Raw genomic sequence first — 14,415 nt, 5'->3', positions numbered from 1 at the left:
GCCACAGCATGAAGCAACATCTGCCGCATTCAGCATCCAAAGAATCTGCAAATTTCATCTTAAACAGAGGATGCGGGTTTCTAGCCCTTATGGTAGCAACGAGGAGCACAAAAGTATGTGGGCGATGGCCTTGTGAAATCTCAGGAGCCGGAGAGGCAATGGAACAATATTTCTGGCTGTTGAGGGACCAGGCTTCGGCTTCGCTGTGCAGCTCTGGGCCTGTCTGCACAAGGCGTGGAACCTGAATAAGCTTTGCAAAATCATAAACATTGCAGAGTAGAAGGTGTAAAATGAAGGAAGTGGGTTCATTAATCCGTCTAACAGATGCAGGTTACAGAATGTGTTGCCTCGCTGCAGAATTCGGAGCAGTTTGGTGCACAGCAGAGCTCTTAAGACTCCGAGCGATTTGGGGCTAAACTCCCATGGAAGCATTAGCTGACCAAGAACTCCAAACTGCATCCTTTGTTGTGGATCACTTCTTGTCCTAACGACTGTCTGTCTCCCATTTGTTCCTTCCAATTTGCCCCCCTTAACTCAAGTAACTTGCAAAATCCATTGACCTCACAAACAGGGCAGCGAAGCGATAGCCGGTTTGTCCTCCTGACGTTTGCATCTTAAAGCTGTGTAACGTGCCCGTTTCACTGTGTAAAGGATTTCAGGGCAGCGTACAAAATGCATGAAAAGCAAAGCAGTAAATTCGCAATAAAAGCAGCAGCAGCAGCAGCTGGGGGCAGAGATTGTTTGCGTCCTTTCCCCCCCCCCCCGTGCCTCAAGGTCTTCCTGTCACAGCTGCTCCGGCTTCTGTTTCTCCTTCGAACGGTGGTGGCTGCAACAACGCCTGCCCTCAAATAGGTTATTCAGTTTACACTCAGCAGCCAGATGTTGCCCACCTCTGCCAGGGCAAGATTCCTCCCCCCTGGCTCCTCTGCTACAGAACGCGACTGTTTTTTGCTTGGTAGGAATAGCGGCCAAAAAATGTCAACACGGCGATGGAGAGCAAGTTGTTATGTTCCCTTCCTCTCCCCCTGCCCTCCCCACCTGCTGCTCTGGCTGTTCTTCCTTTGGGGCCCAGCAACCACAGGATAGAAAGTCAATGGCCAGATCTTGCAGGGGGTGGGGAGACTTCCCCCCCCGCCCCCCGCCACATCTTTGCTTTAAGAAGGATGAAAGGATAAGATCGTTTTCTTCAGAGGTAATTAGAAAAACAAACAGGTTTCTTGCGGCACTTGAAAGACTTGACACGTTTTTATTCTAGCGTAAACTGCTGTGGATTAGAGCACTCTTCCTCAGATATATGAACATGCTTGCATAGTAGCTTCATACATAAAATGTTAAAACAGATGGCTGGAGTGGGGCGAGGGGAGGAACACAGCTCAATGAGCTGCTGTAGCACAGCGGTTAAGTGGTTCGGCTGCAAATCAGCACTCTACTGGTTTGAATCCTACTACTTCCATGAGGTCAGCAGATGGCCTTGGGGAAGCCACTCCTTTCAGCCCCAGCTCCCCAGCTGTATTGTGGGGATAATTATAACACTAACTTGTTCACTGCTCTGGGTGGGGCACTAATCTGTCTAAAAGAGCAATATATAAGCACGTTGTTGTTGTTAATGAGCACCTGATTTACATGCATAATGTCTGGGGTGCCTTCCCTAGTACCTCCCATTCAAATCTGGTAGGACATGTACCTGAGACCGTAGAGGATGTACCGGAGACCGTGAAGGGGATGTACTTGAGACCGTGGAAAGACCCTGCCAGCCACAATAGATAATATTGATCTTGACAAACTAGTGATCTAATTTGGTATAAGGCAACTTTGTATATTGGAAGGGGCCTTGACTTAGTGACAGAGCGCCTGGTTTGCATGTAGAAGGTCTCCCATTCAGTCCCTGGTGTCTCCAGTTCAAAGGGGCTTGGGCCTGATTTCTGCATGCAAGAGAGCAAGATAGTAAAGTGCTGAGGTGGCAGCAGGGCCCACATATGTCAAACAAAGAGGGTTTTTTTACTCCAATAGGAGGGCTATACTGTAAGGAAGTGCTTTCAAAGAGATGCATTGGTAAAGAGATAGGGACTACAAACTATGCTACTGTGTACTGTCTGTTGCTGTAAGTATAATCTTACTGGGTAGTGCAAAGTTATATATCTTTTTTGTTGTTTATTACTATAGATTGTATTGACTTCCACTGGGTAATCCACATTGGGACTTGGTGAGAAAGGCAGACTATAACTAACGTCAATAAACATAAAATTAAAAAATTGTGGAGGGGCTGTTGCTCAGTGGTGGAGCATCTGCTGTTGCCAGGTTCAATCCCCAGCATCTCCAGTTAAAAGGATCAGGCTGTAGATGATGTGAAAGACATCTCCCTGGGGCCCTGGAGAGTCGCTGCCAGTCAGAGGAGATGAAACTAACCTCGGAAGACCAACGGCTTGTGTGAGAGAAGCAGCATGAATAACACGTAAAAGAAACCCGAAACCATCTGAACGCTAAGAATGCAAATAGATTCTATAATTTCCTAAAACACTTTGTGTTAAGTTTGCATTGGCTGCCTGTGAACTGCGGAGGTTCCATTTTACGATCACAGCTAATAGCTGTTGGTGTATCTGTTATGAATGCGTCTGGTCACACCGTGAGGCCCTGAGTTCCGGAAGCTGTTTATTTGTTAATTTATTTATTTAATTCAATTTATATTCCATTCTTGGGGCTGCCTCGGGAGCCTCTTGTTCTAAGAGCTGTAAGCGGTAAATGCTTGAAAATAATAAAAATGTGTGTTGCTTCAACGTTGCAGGCCAATCATACTGAAGACCACACAGGCCGCCACTACAGCATCCCCCACCAGGAGGCGAAGGTGATATTCCCACATGGATTACCTGCACGCTTCCAGTTACAGGTGCTCTGTCTTCCTTGCAGGCCTGAAGATGTGGGAGGGAGTATGGGGAGTCGCTGATGGACCACTGAATTTTGAACTGAGTTGGTGGAGTTCCACCTCTGCTGCCGATTTCCTGTCATCTGTTAAAGGAAGTGCTTGAATGAAGGAATAGAAGAAATGCTCGTTAAATTTGCAGATGATACTGGACTGGCAGGGGTAGCTAATACAGTAGACCATTCACCAAACATGAGTCAGCAGTGCGTTGTGGTAGCTGAAAAAGGGAATGCCGTTTTGGGCTGCATCAACACAAGTATAGTGCCCAGACCACGTGAAAAGATGGTATCGCTTTGCTCTGCTCTGGTTAGACCACATTCGGAATACCGTGTCCAGTTTTGGGCAACGCAGTTTAAGAAGGACGTTGACTAGCTGGCATGTGTCCAGAAGAGGGCTACGAAGATGGGGGAGGGATCTGGGGATCAAGTCCTTTGAGGAAAGATTGAAGAAGTTGGGTAGGTTTAGTCTGGAGAGGAGACGACCGAGAGGTGATACGAGAACCATCTTCAGGTGCTAGAGGATGGGGAGGAGTTGTTTTCTGTTGCCCAGAGGGTTGGGCCAGAGCTAACAGGTTAACATTAAACCAAAACAGTTTTCAGCTAGATCCAGGTGGGTAGGCGTGTTAGTCTGTCTGTAGCAGTTGAAAAGAGCAAGAGTCCAGTAGCACCTCTAAGATTAACAAAATTTGTGGTGGGGCACGAGTTGTCATGACTCTTCCCTACAGTTTTCAGCTCAGTTTTCAGAACTTCCTGACGGTTGGAGCAGCTCCTCAGTGGAACGGGCTTCCTTGGGAAGTGGTGGGCTCTCCTCCTTGGGGGTTTTAAAGCAGAGACTAGACGACCATCTGTCAGCAATGCTGATTCGATGACTCAGTATGAGTTTAGGCAGATCATGAGGAGGAGGACAGGAAGAGATGAGCCGGCACTCCATTCTTGTGGCTCTTTCCTATGTGCCCAGAGTTACGTTGATCACCATTTTGGAGTCGGGAAGGAATTTTCCTGCAGGTTGGGATCCTGGAGGTTTTTGCCTTCTCTAGGCATTGAGGTCACCAGGGGAGGGGGATGTTGCTGTGAACTCCCTGCATTGGGAAAGACCTGAGAGCCTGGACAACCACTGCCAGACCGATTAAAACAATACTGAGTTAGAAGGTCTAGTGGTCTTGACTTGGGCTAAGACAGTCTCTAACGTTCGCATATGAGAAATTGGGTTTGCTATACTGATCCTTTCTCTCTTCCAACACTTTATTCTCTCCGTTTCCTTGTTTTTGTTTTGTTTGGTAGGTGAAAACCTTCAACGAAACATGTTTCATGGTACGGAAGCCGGGCCTCGAACTCCTCAACTACTTAAAACACACCAACTTTGCTCACCCCGCCGTCCGATATGTCATCTGTATCCTGCTAAATGGAGCCACCTATATCACCTTTGGCTTGCCCTGCAGCCACAGCTGTTCAAGTGCTGGCTTTCCTTGGGAAACTGATACGTTTTCTAGCCCTTGTGATACCAAAAAGTTGCAAATGGATAGGCTTGTGTCTGCTAAATGCACTTAAACCAGATGGCAGCTAGGCTGGGCTTCTGTTGATGGAGGAGCAGAGGGATGGGGGGAATAACCAGGCAATTTGCTATTTCAGAAGGCAGCAATTCTGAGATGAACCCAGATCTCTCCGCTGTGTCCACTGACGTTCCCTTATCATGCTGTACTTGCTGTCTTGCTCTTTTCACATTTACTACTTTTGTTATGAGAGAAAGGAGCTTCGACTCACGAAAGCTCACTCCCTGGAAATCTAGAGGGTCTCTAAGGTGCTGCTGGACCCCAACCTTTTCATGCCTCTGAATCCGCATAATTCCTCCTCCACTTGTGTTTGCGGTGTTGGCTGCCTGTGTGTGTTCATTCAGTGCCCAGTACAACCTTCCATGGTTTTAGGGGTCACGGATGGTGCAGAAAGGGGCATGGGGGTGTAATACACAAGGACACGATCTTCAGTTGTGCAGGTGGTAGGGCTGCTGTGGTTTCCTTGACAGCTTGTGCTTGAAGATGGAGAAAAGGGCACGGGGAAGACTATGACTCTCTGCCATGCCCTCCATTACTGCGCAAGGCAGAACTGGCTGATCCTACACATTCCCGACGGTAAGGATTCTGGGTCCCGTCTGTAGCTGTCAGATGTTCTGGCCAGGAGCCAGAGGTCCTAAAAAACTTGGTCTGGCAGGATAACAATTCTTGCAGCATTTACATAGGGCTTTTTGAGAGTGCAGAGCACTTTGCAGGCATTCATAGGAGTTTGTACAACAGCCCAGCAGAGTAGGCCAATGTTATTCCTATGGAACTTAGGGCAGGAGGAAGAATGACTTGCCTAGGCCTGTCTTTTGCTCTCGTGGCAGTGGTATGATTTGAACCAGGGCTACCCCAGCTCTGCCTGAGAATTTCAGTCTATGCGAGAGACTTCTGGAAAGAATTAAGTATTTGGCTAAGTAGTTATTTCCATGTAACAAAGCCTTGGCTTGCTTCCGCTCCTGTTTTATTCTAAGAACCAATTTAAGCTTTTCAAAAGCAGCAGTAAATATGCCCCTCCCATGGTCCAGGACTATTCAGAACAGAGGGAATGAATTGCTTCTATAACTGTGTTCTTCCACATCGGAAATCTAGCACCTTAAGAGAGATGGGTTGAATGTACTCTTTAGTATTCTAGCATTAGGCAAATCATTCCAATGCTTAATTCCTCCTTATTCCTCTGAATAATATTGTCACAGGAGGACTGCCACAGGGGGCTCTTTTGTAAAGTCTGAATTGACTCCCAGTAAGAATAGAACAGTAGCTGAAGCAAATTACGGATTTGTTAAATGATGAAGGGAGCTTTGACTCTTGAAAGCTCATACCTTGGAAATGGAGTTGGTGTTTAAGATGCTACTGGACCCGAATCAAGGTCCATGTGAACACTGATCTCAGAAAATTCTCCATTGCTTTTCTTGTAATGGATTGTTGGCTGTATCCTGTGCCATCGCTGCTGGCTGACCGGATTTCAAATGCAGTATAAGCGCACCACCCTTCCAGGAGCGGTCTTAGCCACAGAACAACTAGGGCAGCTGCTCTGGGCCCCAACCGTCGAGCTGCGCTAGTTGCTACCAGCCACCACGGCTGGCCTCTCAGCGCTCACTGCAGGTGACGACGGTGAGGAGCATCACTTGGGCAGCGGCCAGCTGTGGGGTGGTTGGAGGGGGGCCCCCAGGCCGCCCTATTGCATTTGCTGGCTGCTGCCTGAGTCTCAGCCTGTGGCAGGCAATCAGTTGTAGGGTGGAGGCGCACCACCCTGATTGCCCCTCATCTGCCACACTCAGTGATTCTGGGACCCCCTCCCTGACTTTTGCCCAGGGCGCCTGAATCACTAATACCGCCCCGTGCCCTTCCTGCTGCACCGCTCTGGTTCTTTCTGTTTACACTGCAGCTCACCGCTGGGTGAAGAATTGCAAAGAGCTGCTGCCGTCTTCCTTCCACAAGGAGCGCTTTGACCAGCCGATGGAAGCCTCAACTTGGCTGAAGAACTTTGTGATCTCCAACAAGCGCTTCTTAAAGGAGGTCAGCAGCTGCTGCTTCTTCTCAGGTGGTTTGGAGAGGGGGCATTGGAGGTTTCCTGCTTCCCACCTGCTTTTAATCCCCCTTTGTACCCCGTCTTACCTTCAAGGGTCTCAGAGTGGCTGTTCTATTTTATCCTCAAGCACCACCAAAACTAGGTAAAGGTACAGGGAGAGTGATAGACCCAGTGTCACCCTTGAGCTCCATGGCGATGGGGATGTGACCCTCTGGCAGGCACACGGGCCATTTGATGGCTCCCGTCTTGCCCGACGACCACCTGCTATTTGATACTCTCTGAGACTAAGAATGCCAAATGTGTGTTCTCTGGTGGCATCACTGGGAAGCAAGGAAAGGAGCAAGAGCTGCTTGCCCCCAAACTCTGCAGGCATCAAGGACAAACCCAGCTACAGAACAAAACTTTTTTCCTACGGGCGGTTCCCTACTGGCATCTCCAAGCAGGGACAGAATCAGTCCTCCAGAGGCAAAGGGCACTGCCCAGGACTGCCCACTGCTCTGTTTTGCTTGATGTACGAACCAAGAAAAACACTACCCGTGAAATCTGGCTGACTCAACCAAAACATGCGTGATTGTTCTGTACCAGTCTGGTGACCAAATACATTTTGATCATCTGAATGCTGGATTCGATTTAACCTGTGGCCTCGCTGCTCTGCACAATATATACCATCAATTCCTCAATTTCCCCTAGTCATTACAAGTAGTTTGACTCAATAATGTCTGGGCTGGACAGCAAAAGTTGATTGCTCAGTGTCTGGAGTGAGAACCCAAAAGAGTATTTGTTGGAGGGCCTCTTGTATCTGGAAAAGGCTCCCTGTGCCAGGGGAAAGTGCAACTGTTAGTGGAATAAACCCAGGCGTTCCAGTCCATTATCCCCAGTACCCATTTTCTTCCATACCGAGGTTTCTTCCATGCCAGCAGCAGTCCAGATTGCAGAATCTGAAGCATGAACCTCCAGAAAAAGCAAGCCTTTCTTGTTGTGGTTATTTTTTGAAAACGATTAAGTATAGTGCAGAGATTTGTATTTTTTAAACAAATTCATACACATGCTTCTCTGTATACAGGCTTTTTAAAAAAGGGTTTTAACAGGGGATGGCAGAGTGGCAGATGCAGGTGAGAGTGATTCTGAAAGGCAGAGGGCATCAGAAGTCTGCCAAACCTTTTTAAATGCCTTGGCAGTACTTCCGAAGCATTTTCTGCATTTTCTAAAAATTCCTTGCACGTTGCAGATCAAGACGCAGCAGAAGTACGTGTGGAACAACCGGGAGTCCACCGAGGAGGGCAGCCCCCTGATAACCATAGTAGAGCAGGTAAGGGCTGTCTAGAGCTGCTGAGCGCCAGCAGACCTAAGCTGGGGGCAGGGAGAAGGTGAAGCATGCTTCTTAAGACGCTGTGTCAGCAAGGGACCTGCAGGAGGCAGACTGGTCCTCCCTCTTGTGGCTGGCGGGTGGGTTCACCTGTTCTGGGTGACCCACTGTCCCTTCCTACTCAGTAGCTCCCGTCTCTTTCTCCTTTTTTTGAGGGACTGAATCGTGTCAAAACTGCCAGCGATTGCATGGGGGTGATTTTGAAAGAGCTGAAGCAACAGTGCGCTTGGGGATCCTTCCGGCTCCTGGTGGCCGTGGATGGAGTCAACTCTCTTTGGGGAAGGACGCTGCTGAAGAAAGAAGACAGGAGCACGGTATGAAACTCCCAGTCACAAGGCCACCGGCTTATCTGCCTTTCAAAGGGGGTGGCGGGGGTGATTTTTCATTTCCTGTCTGCCTTTCCTCACTGGGACCGACAACCGTTAATCGCAATACCTAAATAGAACCTCCATATTCAGAGGCAGTGTTCTGAACGCCAGTGGCAGAAAGGCAACCATAAAGTGAGGCTTTGGCCTTGATACCCCAGTAGAGAAAAATGGGGTCGTTGTACTGGATAAACCCTTGAGCCGATCAAATAGGGTCCTTAGGTTGTTGTGCATCGAGACCTTGGGGCAGAGGCATTGGGGCTGGTTTTCCTTGTTTGCCGGTCACCAAACATATTTTGCAAAAGCAAGCCCAAAGGGGCTATTTTGTGTAAACAGTAGCCTGGCAACCTCCTATTTCCAGAGGTTTTTTTTAAAAAAATGAGGATAGCTTTAAAAGCTATTTGTTGTGCATACCCTGCTGCTCTTTTGAAGAGCTCCAAGAGTTTCCCCAAAGTTATTATTTATTTAAAATGTTTCTGTGCCGCCTTTCCACCCAATCCAGGGTCCCGAAAGTGGCAAACACTTCAAACACTGCAAAGCATTTAAAATACCATTTTAATACACACACAAAATTTAAGCTATTAAGTAAAACACATAAATATACATCATGACACTACCAGGAAGGAGGACCAATTACATTTAGTGGGGGAATGCTGAACAAAAGAAAACAAAAATCCCCCCCCCCCCCACTGGCAGAAGATGATGATAGAGGAAGACCGGTGAATTCCAAAATTCTGGCACCACACCTAAGAAGGCCCTTTTCCTGGTTGCCGCTTCTTTAGCCTCGGATGACGGGGCACCCAACGCGAGGCTTCCAAAGATGATCTGAGGGGATGGGTAGGTTCATATGGAAGTACGCTGGCCCCAAGCCAAATAAGGCTTTAAAAGTCAATACAAGCACCTTGAATTGGGCCTGGAAGCAAACTGGGAGCCAGTGTAGACGGAACAACGACCTCCTCCAGACAGTGTCGTGGCCCCAAATCTGCGTGTGACCGCAGCATGCCTGTCCAGGAACGACCACAGCTGGCTCACCAGCCAAAGCTGATGAAAGGCACTCTTGCCACCGCTGTCACCTGTTTCTCCAACAAGTGGCTTGGCTCCAGCAGCACCCTCAAGTGGGAGCGACCCCATCTCGAACAGGAGATAACCCGTTCCCTGGGCCTGACCTTCCCCTCGCCTGTATCGCCTCCGTTTAGCTGGTATTACGTTTCAGCTTGTTAACCCTCATCTGTCCCCAAACTGCCTCCAGTTCACGGCTTCCACAGCGTCCCTTGGCTCAGACGATCTCACACCTAGGCAGCTTAAAGGTTAGATCTGCTGGGCTTTCGGCATTATGTGCATTCCAGTGATTGGATAAGGGGTTGGATCCAATTACTCCCAATTACTCCTTTCTGCTGGTTCTGATTACTCTCTTGCTATGCGTCCCTGCGATGAAGGAAGACTTTCTCTGTTACAGGAAGAGTTAGTGAAAGGAAGTCATTCGCTTAACATTTATAGCACTCTTTAGCGTTCCGAGTGCTTCGCATCTAGGTAATTCTTTAAAACGGGCCAAAAGGAAGGTCAATCTTATTTTCCCCCTCATTTTGTAGATGGGGGAGGGGGTGTTAAAAATAATGGTTTGTGCCTTCTACCAAATTTGTACTCGAGGGGAATTTTGGACTGGGAACTTCGGGGCTGGCACATTATTCCGCTTTCAACCCAAAATCAGAGAGTAGTTATGCCACTGATATGGGAATGAAGCAGTGTTTGGGGGTAAAATCCAGGACCACCTGCTTGTGACGCGAACCTGCCTACTCACTGAGATCGTCTTCAGAGTCCCTTCTCTAGATACTGAAGAGAAGAGGGCCTGAGCAAGAGACAGGGCCACCTTGGTTGTGGCACCTTGGCATGCAGGAGGTCCCGGGTTCAATTCCCAGCATCACCGGATAAAAAGAATCAGGTGGCAGGTGATGCAGAAAACCACTTCCTGTGACCTGGGCAAGCTCCTGCCAATCTGAGTAGATAATACTGGCCTTAAGGGATGAAGGTCATGAGGCATGCATCTGCTTCAGTATAAGGCAGCTTCACGTGTTAAACGTCCTCTCTGTTGACTTTAGGTCTCCATGGAGGAACTGACCCTGATCCACAACCTGAGGAAAATGGTGAAGAATGACTGGGTGAGAAGAACGCTGAGAAATGCAGGGCGGCGGGCAGTAGAAAGCCAAACGGAATAAAACTGTCTGGACTTACCATTGCTTCACGGACAAGAGTCAGTTAGGGAGGAGATAGCTTCGATTTGTTCCTACCCAGGGCACACCTTAATAATACTGTCAGGTGTTCACATCATCATCTTGTAATTCTTCAAATAGCCCTGCGGAGAAAGAAAAAGTTACCCCTTTATTTGAGGAGGAGCAGGACATGAGGGGGGTGAGGCAAAGGCAGCATTCAAACTACAGACCTCCTGATTCAAAGCTTTGTGTCCCCTTCCAATTAGTTCCTGAGGCAGATCAAAATCACTCCTGGCTTTTTACCTTTTCACAGCCCATTGTATCTTTGTCCCAGTAGCCTTCGGTGCAACCTGTCATCTCTTGTACCGGATACAGTCTAATGTAACTTTGTACAGCTTAACACCTTCTTAATTTTATCTTAAGATTGCCACAGATTTTTTTTTCATCTTGCAAGCTAAAAGATCTCAAGCTGCACCCACAGCTGCAGGGGTGCTCCCCACCTTGAAAAGATAAAAAGCCAGCAGTAATTCAGATCTGTGTTTGTTTGTATTTTGCCTAACAACCAGTTTGTTGAAAAGTTTTGATGAAATGTGTTCTCTGTGACCCCTCTATCTGGTCTTTATAAAGATGGTGCCTGACCCTTCTGTAACCCAGCTTGGGAAGCCTCTAGCAGGATCCTTCTCTCTGTGTGGTTGGCTATCACAGGGAAATAGGGTTCCTGCATGGAAAAGCTTCTAACGGTGCAACCCTAAAACAAGTGACTCCAGTCTAAGCCCCACTGAAATCATGGGCTCCCTGGCATGCACCCTGACATGCTGCTTCATTGTGTTTTCAGACAGGAGGTGCCATCGTGATGACGCTTAGCCAGACGGGGGCTCCCTTCCAATCTCGCAGAGCCTACCTGCCCAGTGAATTGCTGGGAAAGGTGAGTCCAAGGCCGGGGTTCCTCCATTTTGGTGCTGTGAGAGGCACAGATATAAGCGCCACTTCGGTGGATTGGGTTCATTGAAGACCCCTCTCTTTCTGTGCTTACCCACCACAATGCAGGCCATCTATACTCTGCCCTTCTATGCCCATTTAAAACAGCATCTGGCGGCTGCTTGTTACGGGCAGGAGCTGAAGAGTGACATGTGGTATTAAAGCCTGGACCGCTGGAAAGTAATTGTGCCACCTCTGGCTTTCCAGGTTCTTATGAGACATTGGCTCTGTTTTGAAGCCAAACATCTCAACTCTTAAGGGCTAGAAACTTGGCAGTGTTGTCCAGAACACAAGTCCAGATTTTCAAGATGCTGAATTCTGCATCCAGTGTCTTGCTGTGCTTTCCGAATGCTTGGCTATTGGTTGCTTATTTGTTCCCTATCTTTGAGCCCTCCACCACGCTGCTTCCTAGGCATGGAACATTCAGCATTGTCCCTTCTCTCTTGGGAAACCTCTACACAAACCAGTCTTGTTCCTGCCACTGCCAGTTCACCCTCCTCTTCTCTGCCGTTGTTGACTTTTACAACCTCCCCACCCAATTCTTCCTAATCTTTGGTTTTTCTGTGTTCACACACCATCTAGTACAATATATCTCCAACATTTATATACTGTTTTTTGGCAGTATATGTACAGAGTTCTCAGTACAGTTTAACTAAGCTGGCAATATACGAAACTAAGTAAGAGCGTTGTTTGAGAATTGTGCTGGCTCCAGGCATGAAAGATGGGTTTTTGGCTACTTCCTGCCCCCCCCCCTGGCAGTTTGAAGCTGAGTGAATGGGACTCCCAGCAGCAACATCCAGCCTCAACGGAGGGATGCCATTTGCTTCATGCCCTCTCTGTTGGTTTCATTTCTGATAGTGGAACCTGAAAGGAGAGGGCTTTCTACGGGAGCCTTGTCAAGGCATAATGGAAAGGATGCTTAGTGGCTGCCTTCTCATTCATATGGGTTCAGCAACTTGCAAGATTTCATTTTTGCCTTGCTTCAGTTAGTAGTAGTTATGTATCATCATCATTAATGTCATTTATACTCCGCCTTTCTCACTGGGGACTCAAGGCAGATTACAGTGTGAGATTACTACAGTCAATTTCAAGGGCATTTCCTTTTCGCAATGCCCAAATGTTAGGTGGGGGACATGGGACTTTCCAAGGCCGGTTGTTCACCTTTCTTTTTCCATTCTCCTCCCCCCTCAGGAGGGTTTCGAAGCCCTGGACCCATTTGTTCCCATCCAGGTTCACAACTACACTGACCTGGAGTTTGAGAGTTGCTACCAGTACTACTTGGAGCGCAAGTGGCTTCAGCATGAACAAGGTGAGTCTGGCTCTGGTTCCGATTAGAGGTGGGCACGAATCGAATTACAACCCAAAAAACCCGCACAAACCAGGCCAGTTTGTGGTTCGCGAACCAGTGGTTCGTGGAAACTCGTTTCCACCAACTTCCATGAACTGGTCTACTGGTTCGTTTGGGTCATAAAGGAGCAGTTTAAATGGCCATTTCCCCAGGTCCACTTGCAAGCCGCAGGGCCCTTTAAACTGCCCACGAACCACGAACCTCGTGGTTCGGTTTCTTTGTGGTTCATGCCCATCTCTGGTTCCGATGCCCTGCTGTCAGCAGCTCCCGGCTCCTTCCTGGCAAAAGCTGAAAACCAATTCTGGCCTTCCTCTCCAAAAGCAATGGATTGCTGACAAGAAGTTTCTATGGCAGCCATCGAGTTAGTGGGATTTTTCTCTCCCCTACTTTGTAAAATGTGGAATTTGCTGCCGGAAGATGTAGTGACGGCCACCAGCACAGGCAGCTTTAAAAGGCAGATTCATGGAGGACGGGTCTATCAGTGGCTCCTAGCCATGGTGAGTAAAGGGAATCTCCACTTTCAGAGGCATAAAACCTCAGACTCCCAGTGCCAGGAGACAACATCTGGGGAATGCCTCTGTGCCCTGTTGTTGGCCCTCCAAAATAACTGGTTGGCTGGTTCTGCGTGAGACAGGATGCTGGACTAGATGGCCCACAGGTCTGACCCAGCAGGGCTCTTATGATGTACACGGAGGCGAGTCATAATGTTGGAAGAGGTGATGGGTGGGGAAGGCTCAGATTCTTACTAGGTCATAGCGGGGAGGGCATAAACTGGGAATCAGTTAGCCAGCCCTTACGTGGATTCATGCCAGTAATAAACCCTATAATTCTCCCCTTGGCATAGAAATGGAAATATAAACGTTGTAAGGGAAAATGACATTGACATGTGTTGAACATTTTTATTGCTTATTTAAAGGAAGTAACCAAACCCAAGAACAAGAGAGGCGCCTTCAATATGAACACTAAGCTAACAGAAGTGGAAACCACAAATGAAGGCAACAAGCAAAAAAGTTAACTGCAGTATATTCTGTGTGAAAAAAGTAAATAACAGTAATGAACTCAATGCACAAAACGGTCAGTAATCAAAATAAATTAGTCAGTTATGCACATAAATCCCTGGACCCACAAACAATAAATGAGAAGGTGTCTAAGATATAACAAAAGACAAAGTGAGCGAAAAAGTCCATCCACAGATAAGGCAGTCAAAATGGTCAATCATGCAGATGCTGCAGTTCCATTAAGCAGTGGAGAGAGCCAGTTTGGTGTAGTGGTTAAGAGCGTGGGACTCTAACCTGGAGAGCCAGGTTTGATTCCCCACTCCTCCGCTTAAAGCCAGCTAGGTGACCTTGGGCTAGCCACAGCTCTCTGGAGCTCTCTCAGCTCCACCCACCTCACAGGGTGTTTTGTTGTGGGGATAATAATGGCATACTTTGTAAACCGCTCTGAGTGGGCATTAAGTTGTCCTGAAGGGTGGTATATAAATCAAATGTTGTTGTTGTTATTATTTATTCTTCAGTCTTTGCTATTCTTGCAGGCGGTGAGTTGAAAAATGAGACGCCCAGCGGATGAAGTCCTCCCGCCCGACTTTCGGGGCCAGCAGGGTTCCTGATGTTTCGTGGAAACCTCCTCAGGGGCGTTGGAACATATACCCCA

General features: G+C 48.0%; 1 protein-coding gene across 3 annotated transcripts in view; it reads left to right on the top strand.

Annotated features, from left to right (window-relative positions):
• Nucleotides 1-14,415, top strand: part of DAP3 (death associated protein 3) — a 32,340-nt gene that overhangs the window by 15,781 nt on the left and 2,144 nt on the right. For 2 of the 3 annotated variants that reach the window (XM_054994087.1, XM_054994095.1), the window contains exons 5-13: nt 2,783-2,884; nt 4,198-4,306; nt 4,950-5,042; nt 6,355-6,485; nt 7,727-7,807; nt 8,020-8,178; nt 10,326-10,385; nt 11,272-11,361; nt 12,606-12,723. In XM_054994087.1, the coding sequence (XP_054850062.1) occupies nt 2,783-2,884; nt 4,198-4,306; nt 4,950-5,042; nt 6,355-6,485; nt 7,727-7,807; nt 8,020-8,178; nt 10,326-10,385; nt 11,272-11,361; nt 12,606-12,723 (943 nt within the window). Of the gene's footprint in view, nt 1-2,782; nt 2,885-4,197; nt 4,307-4,949; nt 5,043-6,354; nt 6,486-7,726; nt 7,808-8,019; nt 8,179-10,325; nt 10,386-11,271; nt 11,362-12,605; nt 12,724-13,026; nt 13,193-14,415 lie in introns of those variants that run through there. The other variant, XM_054994102.1, reaches the window with a different exon arrangement.

The sequence above is a fragment of the Eublepharis macularius genome, chromosome 1 (assembly GCF_028583425.1).
Source record: "Eublepharis macularius isolate TG4126 chromosome 1, MPM_Emac_v1.0, whole genome shotgun sequence".
NCBI lineage: Eukaryota > Metazoa > Chordata > Lepidosauria > Squamata > Eublepharidae > Eublepharis > Eublepharis macularius.
This window is presented reverse-complemented; position numbering and strand designations above follow the sequence as displayed.